Source organism: Enhydra lutris, unplaced genomic scaffold (genome assembly GCF_002288905.1).
Source record: "Enhydra lutris kenyoni isolate GAN:26980312 unplaced genomic scaffold, ASM228890v2 scaffoldscaffold16, whole genome shotgun sequence".
Lineage (NCBI taxonomy): Eukaryota > Metazoa > Chordata > Mammalia > Carnivora > Mustelidae > Enhydra > Enhydra lutris.
Genome location: NW_019154100.1, coordinates 18,550,878 through 18,560,765, shown reverse-complemented (window position 1 = coordinate 18,560,765; position 9,888 = coordinate 18,550,878). Strand labels below are relative to the sequence as shown.

General features: G+C 37.0%; 1 protein-coding gene across 1 annotated transcript in view; it reads right to left on the bottom strand.

Annotated features, from left to right (window-relative positions):
* Positions 1-605: 605 nt before the first annotated feature.
* LOC111147275 (aryl hydrocarbon receptor) overlaps positions 606-9,888 on the bottom strand; it is a 56,266-nt gene continuing 46,983 nt past the window's right edge. Inside the window, exons 10-11 of the mRNA XM_022503219.1 lie at positions 3,819-5,061; positions 606-835 (exon numbers count right to left, since the gene is read on the bottom strand). Coding sequence (XP_022358927.1) covers positions 689-835; positions 3,819-5,061 — 1,390 coding nt within the window. The 3' untranslated portion in view covers positions 606-688. The remainder of the gene's footprint in view (positions 836-3,818; positions 5,062-9,888) is intronic.

Here is a 9,888-nt window from a genome sequence, read left to right as displayed (position 1 = left end):
TACCTTTTTAATCATTATTTGCCCTTTTCCTGAAGAAAGTGGGTGAGTAGTGCAGTTAAAACATGCTTGGAATAATAAAAATGACTGAATTTAAGAAATACAAATAATATTTGTGTGCAGAATGTTATTTAAAAAAGTATATTTTCTATCAATATACATCCTACAGTGTTACAGGTATAAAAAAATGTGAGGCACTTACATTAACAATGAAGGAGGGAAGCACTGAGATTATCTTTTATAACAGCACCAAACCACTTACTTTAATATCTGAGATACAAGCCGAAGCTAAAGATAAAAGCGTTTAATTTTGTATTTGGTGTATTGACAACTTAGAAGTTGAAAACTCAGAAATTTGTCAGGAGAAAAAAATGAAATACTTTTTAAACAGTGTCCTAAAGTTCCCCTAAGTAAGTTTTGTATATTCTCTGGTACTCCGAACCACGTGACATAGAGATGGAATCTCAGCCTCTGTGGCAGCACACTTTCTATTTTAATGACTATAGGATATGTATTTTTGGTAATTTTTTTAACTCTTAAAAACAATGAAGGTTGATTTGGAAAAAGAGCATGAACAACACACAACAATGCCTCCATGTAAACTTGCTGATGACCAACACTGACAGTTTCATTATTCTGTAATCTTCTGCAAACTCATCCAAAAACCAAGGTGCTTAAAATGGACTTGTAATTATAGGAATCCACTGGATGTCAAATCAGGGAAAGGTCTGGCTTGTGATGGGTGATGAAGGGGCTGAGGATGTGTGGGAGTCTGAGTGTTGTTCATATTACTTAATTCAGCTGGGTAGGTTTCACTTAAAACTCCTCCATTCTGAAACTGCAAAACAAAAATAGCAATGCAATCAATTAGACTAGATCTTTCAAGCATCGTAAGCCACTAAATGGTACAGTGAAATGCATTTGTAAAATAACTGCCTTGCCTAGTTAAACTTCAAATTCTTTACCGTTGCTACATTTTAAGTCATTCAGTGAAGACCAACCGAGCCCATACTATATGTTACATTTATAACCTTTGGCTTCTCCATTAGATGGTACAGATGTGTGCTACACTGGTCTCAGCTCAGATGTGGCATTCCATACATTAGAAGAGTATTTGATGAACAAACTGCCTTTGGTTTGGATAGGAACTGACGGATCAGAGAATACCAGCTATGACTCACAGTTATATTTTTCTGACATAGGTTTGCTTTACCCAGCTTTCATCACAGTCAAGTTCTGGGTACCAATGAATGAACTGCATTCAAAATTAAGGAACTAGGACTTTCCCATTAAGAGGTAAGCTCTGGGGGCGCCTGGGTGGCTCAGTGGGTTAAAGCCTCTGCCTTCAGCTCAGGTCATGATCTCAGGGTCCTGGGATCGAGCCCCGCATCGGGCTCTCTGCTCTGTGAGGAGCCTGCTTCCCTCTCTGTCAAATAAATCAATAAAATCTTAAAAAAAAAAAAGAGGTCAGCTCTGATGGAGATGTCTTAATATTCTTAAAATATTATAGAAAGGGGTAGGATTTCTGAAACCAATTTTTTGTTACATGCTTTTAACAAGTACTATTAAAATGGTCCTAATTACAGATTAAGTTACCAAATAAAATTCCCACTCTCATCCTCTTACAATAAAATTAGCCTAATTAATCTGTAATGCTCTTGGGGGCGGGGGGAGAGTTCAGTAGGGCTTTATAGATTCTAGAACCTTTGTATTTTAGTATATCATGAAAGTTGTGGAAACTTTCAAATAGGTTGAAATCATACCTTCAGTTGCTTCAAATAAAGCCTATGTAACATTAGGCTTGATGTTAACATTAGACTTAAAATGTCCTCCAGAACATATATTAAATACACAGTAAAAGTCACATTATCTAGGTCTTCAATGAATGGTAGCCATGTGGTATCTTCAAATGGAGGCCACTACAGAGAATGGTAAGCTTTGAATAAATGACTCTTATCAGTCATAACACGATGCATGTCAGCAATTCTCTTTAAATATGTTGTCATAAGAAGTGCTGTCCAGTAGAAACATAATGTGAACCACATAGGGAAGTTTAAAACTTCCCTGGGGGAATATACAGGTCCAGAGATTTCCTATTACCTTACTATTCATCAAGAAGTAATACAAAGTAGAGGGAGAAAATGAAGAACCTGTGGTAATGAAATTTTAAACTATGATTAACTAAAAAACTCAATGATCAGCTTGTCAACAGTTTACTCAAGTTACCCACCTATGCCACATCACAGCAAGGTTGTGAGGTAGACTGTAACCAAAAACTAAATTTTGAGGTAATTGAAGGATGTTGGGAAGGAGGATATACTGGACATATATCAAAGGAAAAACTTCCACTGCTGTTTCCCACTACAAAGCTCATCTACAGACCAAATGTCTGAAAGATGTCATAAAAAAATGATTACAAATATGAACTTGAATCTTTGTTGCTAATCTATAACTTTAACACATAGTAAATAGAGACCAGTGAACTTAATTTGGATCAGGATTTTCTTCAGAAGCCTACTTAAACTTTAAAATGAACTAAATATTTTCTAATGGAAAAGCATGAATGTAAACCTACATTCCCAGGGAGCCATAGAGAGCAGCTATCATCATTGTTAACTTTTCTAAGTGATTCCTTTTAAATTTAAAGTGTGATTGCCGGTAGAGTTTAATGACACTTTAAAAAAAATACTGGGGTGTCTGGGTGGCTCAGTGGAGTATGTAACTCTTGATCTCGGGGTTGTGAGTTCAAGCCCCAGGTTGAGTATAGAGCTTACTTTAAAAAAATAAAAATTTAAAAAACAAAATGAAAATACAGTTTCAAGTTTGACCACATGAGAGAAAACCAATGAGTTAGGCTTTTTTAAAAAATGTCAGAAGAAAACATTCCATCTTAAAGGATAAACTGAGGGTCTGGCAGATAACATGGGCATACTGCCAGAGAATACTGAGGAAATGAGAACTGAATTCAGGGATCACCAAGGACAAAAGCATTTGAAGAAAGCACAACTATACTGAAGATAACCCATTTAAAAAGACTGAGCTTAAAAAAAAAATTTTTTTTTTTTTTTTTTTTTTTTTGAGAGAGAGAGGGTATGAGTGTAAGGGGCTGGGGAGGGGCAGAGGGAGAGAAAGCATCTTAAGCAGGCTCTACACCCAGCATGGAGTGGAACTCCGGGCTCAATCTCGTGACCCTGAGATCATGATCAGAGTCGAGATCATGATCTGAGTCAAGATCAAGAGCTGGAGTCACCCAGGTGCCCCTAAAGAAATGACTTTAAAAAAATGCAAACATTGGGGCACCTGGGTGGCTCAGTCGTTAAGCGTCTGCCTTCGGCTCAGGTCATGATCCCAGGATTCTGGGATCGAGCCCCGCATCAGGCTCCCGGCTTGGTGGGAAGCCTGCTTCTCCCTCTCTCACTCCCCCTGCTTGTGTTCCCTCTCTCGCTGTGTCTCTCTGTCAAATAAATAAATACAATATTTAAAAAAAAAAAATGCAAACATATTTTTGAACTCTGAATTTTTAAAGGACATATAATTAAAAAGAAAGAGAAACCCAAGGATCCTAAACAAAAACTTTTCACTAACTTCACCTGGTAACTTATGGACATATTCATGTTGCCTTAGCCCTTGACTTGTTTCTCCTTTACAATTCAGGTAAAAAAAAAAAAAAAAAACTATTAGTATTAGTAACATAGCAATACTGGAAAAATCCTGGCTTATAAAAAAGTAGTCACTGACATAAAAAGTCTATAACTCTTACGTATTTCTAATATGAGAAGAATCCTAGAAAGGGTTTATTCAGAATCTGCTAAAACCCTTACCTTGTTTAAAAATGCCTGTGGAGCCGGCATTGCTGGGTTGTAGGGCACAGGAGCCCCATGGCTGGGCTGCGGTTCTGGCTGGCACTGGTACATGGACATGGCCCCGGCATAACAGGACAGAGGACTTACTACGGTTGACTCTGGATTTAGTCCATGTGTTTGGTTTTCGGGAACTTGTAAACATGTGACAAGATCGTCTAAATTAGTAGTAGGATATGGGGATGGGTCAAAATTCCCTATGGGGAAGTCTAACTGTGTCCCCTTGGAATGCTGTGGTAACACAGACTGATGACAGGGAATCAAGTTCTGTGTGTATGGCCCAGGATCGATCTCCGGTTTGTAGGGAAACTCATGACTGGTCCCAGTTAAGTCCGGAAAGACATTATACTGTTGTAGATCTTGCTGAGGACAACTCAAAGGCACGGGCGGGTTAGAGCTCCACTGGGCAAACATGCTGTTCACTTGCATGTGCTTCATTTTCTGACAGAGTTGCTGCTGCTGCTCCACTGCTCTGTGGCTTTGGTGGGGCTGGAGCTGCTGCTGCTGTTCCAGCCGCAGGTGCTCTTGTACCATACAGCTCGAGTTCAGTGCCCCGGACTGCTGCTGCTGGTAATCTGAGCACCCGAAGGTAGGCTTACTTAAAGAATCCTGGACATATGTTAGGATTTCATCTGTTATGTCAATATCTCTGAAGTCATCCTCAACTGACAAGTCACTTCTGAAAAATTCCTCATTCTGTTGCATGTGTTTGATATCTTCAAAATCAATGCCTAGCTGTTTCATAATGCTGTACAAGTCACTATTTCTGGTGTCTGGAAAGAGCCCTGACTGACCTCCAGAGAGTGTTGGGTTCATTTCTTGAGAATGACCTATTTCCTCATGTTTCAGGACACTATCACTTCCCATTGGTGTGACAGTGTCTTGCCAATTACTGCATTCATTCACAGGTTCATTAAAAAGATTTCGTTCAAATGGTGTGCTACTTGAGGCAGGATAGAGATAAATGGACTCATCCTGTTGCATGATGGCAGCCAGGAGTGAACTGGGATTGAGAGAATCCTTACTGAGAGTTGATTTGGTAGCAGAATCTCTGCCACTTGTACCATTTTTAGTCCTTATTGGTAAGGGATCCATCATAGGAGGGAAAGCACTGGTTATCTCATATAACACAGATTCTCCAGTAGTAAACTTAAAAGGGAACTTCATATTTCGCTTTCGTAAATGTTCTGTTCCTTCTTCCTCTCTAAAATTGGGTATAAAGAAATTGGTATATATTAGGAAGAGTTTTTAACATAAAAAATTTAAAATAAAAACAGCAAGCAAAATCCACTCTAATGGAGTTTGATAGTAGGGAGCATGAACTTAATATTGACATACATTTTTCCTAATGACCAGTGCTATAAAACTTTTTAGACAAAGCGATTTAGAATTTGCCCCAAAACTTAGTACAGTCATTATTTCCACACTCAAATGTTCATCCCTGACATCCTGCAGAAAAAATAAATTGAATGGAATAAAGATCCAAATATAAAAATAAACTAAGAATTAACCATCCTGGCCAGGGTGCCCCCTGTGCAGAGCAATCCAGGATTCTGTGCCCACCACAGCAGCAGTCACTCCGTGAAAGGTGCCAGAGACATGCAAGCTACACAGGAGAGGTTCCTACAGGTTACTCCTTCATGATTGGGAGAGGAGCTGTTTTACCTAATTAGAAAGTCAAAAATGAGAAAGCAGAGGAATATGCTCCAAATAAAAGAGGAGGGCAAAAGCAGTAACAAACTAAATAGTCTGATAAAGACTTCAAGGTAATTGGGAGAATGGACGAACTCAGTGAGAAGTTCAACAAAGAGATAAGAGTTGAATACAATAACTAAAATGAAAAATAGACGAGATCAGCAACATAGTAGAATAGAGCACCAGCCTGGAAGACAGGGCAATGGAAAGCACCCAAGTCGAACAGCAAAAAGAAAAAGAGGATGAGTTAAGGGCCTTCTGTGACCACATCAAGCACACGAATGTTCACAGTATAGGGATCCCAGTAGAAGAGAGAGAGGAAAGGGGCAGAGAACATATGTGAAGAAATTATAGCTGAAAAATTCCTTAAGCTGGGGAAGGAAACAGGCATCAAGGAGCGTCTCAAAAACAATAAACCCAAGGAGCTCCACACCAAGCCCTATGAAAGTTAAAAGCAGCAAGAGTAGCAGCAGCTACTTATATACAAAGGAAACCCCATAAAGGCTCTCAGCCGCTTTTTCAGCACAAATTTTGCAGGCCAGAAGGGAGCATCATGGGATATTCAAAATGCTGAAAAGAAAAAAAAAAAACCCTATAAGCAAGAATACCCAACAAGGTTATCACTCACAATTGAAGAAGAGAGGAAGAATTTCCCAAACAAAACTTAGAGAATTCATCATGACTAAGCAAGCCTTATAAGAAATGTTAAAGGGAGTGCTTTAAGCAAAAAAAGAATAAAGCATAAGCAGAAGAAAATTTTGCAAGGAAAAAATTTCACTGAGAAACCTATAGTAAAGGTTGATCAATCAATCATTTGTAAATTATTGATTTAACCTTATGATTGTTAAAAGACAAAAGTGGTAAAATCAATTATAAAATTAGGGAATTGCAAAAGATGGAAGAATGGGAGGGGTAGTACAAATAGTGCTTATATGACATGTTCAAACTTCATATAGACTGGTATATACTTGGGGTGTTATATGTGAATCTGAAGGTCCTCACAAACTAAAAATGTATATTAGATACACACGAAAAAAGAGAAAGGAATCCAAGTGTAACACTAAAGAAAGGTATCAATCACAAGGGAAGAGAGCAAGAAAATATGGAAGAGGGAACAACTACACAAACAATAAGAAAAAAAATGAACAAATGGCAATAAGTACATCCCTATTGATTACAGAATGGCCTAAATGCTCCACTCAAAAGATTGGTGACTGAAGGGATTAAAAAAAAAAATCCTTCAATATGCTGCCTACAAGAGATTAGCTTCGGATCTAAACGCAAAGTCAGACTAAAAGTGAAGGGATGGAAAAAAAAAAATACTCCATGCAAATGAAAGCGAAAAAAGGGGGGATGGGTAACAATACTTATCAGACAAAATAGATTTTAAAACAAAGACTAGAGCAAGACATAAGGGCATTACATAATGATAAAGGGATCAATCCAAAGAAAAGATACAATAATTGTAATCATCTATGTACCTAGCATAAGAGCACTAAAATATATAAAGTAAACATTAATAGACCTAAAAGGAGAAATTGTCAGTAATAAAATAGTAGTGGGGCCTCAGCACTGTACTTACATCAGTGGATAGATCATTAGGGCAGAAAATCAATGAGGAAACTCTGGCTTTGTATGATACCTTAGACCAGATGGACTTCTTGTATACACACAGCATTCCATCCAAAAGAAGCAAAACACACACAGGAAACTTTCTCCAAGTTCATGTTAGGTCACAAAGAAGGCTCAATAAATTTAAGACAGAAATCAAGCATTTTTTTTATGAATCTAGAAATCAGTTATAAGGGAAAAGACTAGAAAAATCACAAACACGTGGAGGCTAAACACCATTCTATTAAACAACCAGTGGGTCAACCAAGAAAATAAAAGGAAAAAGAAAATTATCTACAGACAAATGAAAATGGAAACACAATGGTGGGACATAGCAAAAGAGTTCTAAGAAGTTTATGCCAATATAGGCCTAGTTCAAGAAAACCTTTTACTTAAAGCAACTAGAAAAAGAACAGATGAAACCCAAGTTAGTAGAAGGAAGGAGATTAATAAAGATCAGAGCAGACATAAATGAAATAGAGATTATAAAAATCATAAAAAGGATTATTGAAACCAAGAGCTGATTCTCTGAAAAGATAAAATTGGTAAGCCTTTAGCCAGGAACAAGGAAAAAAAAAAAAACGAAATAAAAAATAAACAGCAGACACTACAGAAATAAAAGTAACTGCAGACAATATACATATGATTGTAAGAGACTAGTAGAAGAAATTAGAAAACAAAAATGAACAATTTGGACTATACCAAAACAAAAAAAACTTGTGCACAGTGAAGGAAACCACCAACAAAAGGAAAAGGCAGCCTACTGAATTTGAGACAATACCTGCAAATGATATATCCAATAAGGGGTTAATATGCAAAATATATAAAGAATTTGTGCAACTCAGCATCAAAAACAATCATTAACAATCAAAAACAATGATTAAAAAGAGGAGGTGAAGAGACATTTTTCTAAGGAAAACCTACAGATGGCTAACAGACACATGAAAAGATTATCAGCATAACATCATCAGGGAGACGCAAATCAAAACTACCATGCTGTATCACCTCACACCTGTCAGAATGGCTAAAATCAGCAATACCAGAAGTAACAAGTGTTGAGGATGTGGAGAAAAGGGAACCCTTGTGTACTGTTGATGGGACTGTAAATTGGTTCAGCCACTGTGGAAAACAGTGTGGAGGTTCCTCAAAAAATTAAAAACAGAAATACCATACAATTCAGTAATTCCACTGCTGGGTATTTACCGAAAGAAAATGAAAACACTACTTTGAAAAGAAATGCACCCCTGTGTTTGCTGCAGGATTATTTATAGTAACTGAATTATGGAAGCAACCTAGTGTGCATCACTACATGAAAGGACACAGAAGATACGGTATAGTGCTCGGCCTTAAAAAAGAATGAAGTCTTGCCATTTGTGAAAACATGGGTGGACCTAGAGGGAATTATGCTAAACGAAATAAGTCAGAGAAAGATAAATACATGATTTCACTTATGTGGAGTCTAGAAAACAAAATTAACACATACAAACACATACAGTCTCAAATACAGAGAATAAACTGGTCGTTGTCAGAAGAAAAGAGGTAGGAGGATGGGTGAAACAGATGAATGGGATTAAGAGGTATAAACTCCCAGGTATAATAAATCATGGGGATGAAAAGTACAACATGGGGAATACAGTCAATAATACTGTAATAACTTTATATGCTGTCAGGTGGTAAGTACACTTACAGTGAGCACTGCACAATGTATAACACATTGTTGAATCACTACATTGTACACCTGAAACTAACCTAACATTGCATGTTAATTATGCTTAAATAGTATAAATATAGTATATTTAATTATATATATTTATATATATTTATATATAAAAAAAGTATATTTAAATAGTTAAATATACTTAAAGAGTCATATCTAAGTAAAAAACTTAGTAGACTCTCTAAAAATAGTGGTATAACTGACCTAAAAATTAAAAATCTTGCATGGCAAAAAAATTCATAAATCAAGTTCAAGGCATGGAGAAAATATGCCATATTTATAATTTCATATTTTTATACTATAGTGTGTGTATAAATATATACAATTTAATATCCATATTATTAAGTAAACAGCTCCAATGACATCCAAGAGAGAGCCAAACAACCCAGTACAAAACAGGCAAATGATTGGAACTGAAAATTCACGGAAGGAAAATGCCTTAGAAAGATATAAAAAGACGTCCTGCCTCATTAGTAATGAGAAAATGCAACAATTAACTTCTTAATAACTAAGAGAACAAGCAAATACAAAATGCAACAATTAACTTCTTAATAACTAAGAGAACAAGCAAATACAAAACTCAAAAATATGAACACAAACTAGACCACTGGATACATGAAGAACACCGTACATGCAATAGAACATACATTCTTAATGAAAGCACATGGGATTTTTACCAACAATGACCATATGTTAGATCATAAAAAAGCTACCACAGGAGAGGAGGAGTCAAGATGGCGGAGAAGTAGCAGGCTGAGACTACTTCAGGTAGCGGGAGATCAGCTAGATAGCTTATCTAAAGATTGCAAACACCTACAAATCCAACGGGAGATCGAAGAGAAGAACAGCAATTCTAGAAACAAAAAATCAACCACATTTTGAAAGGTAGGACTGGCAGAGAAGTGAATCCAAAGCAATGGGAAGATAGACCGCGGGGGGAGGGGCCGGCTCCCGGCAAGCCGCAGAGCAAGGGAGCACAAAATCAGGACTTTTAAAAGTCTGTTCCGC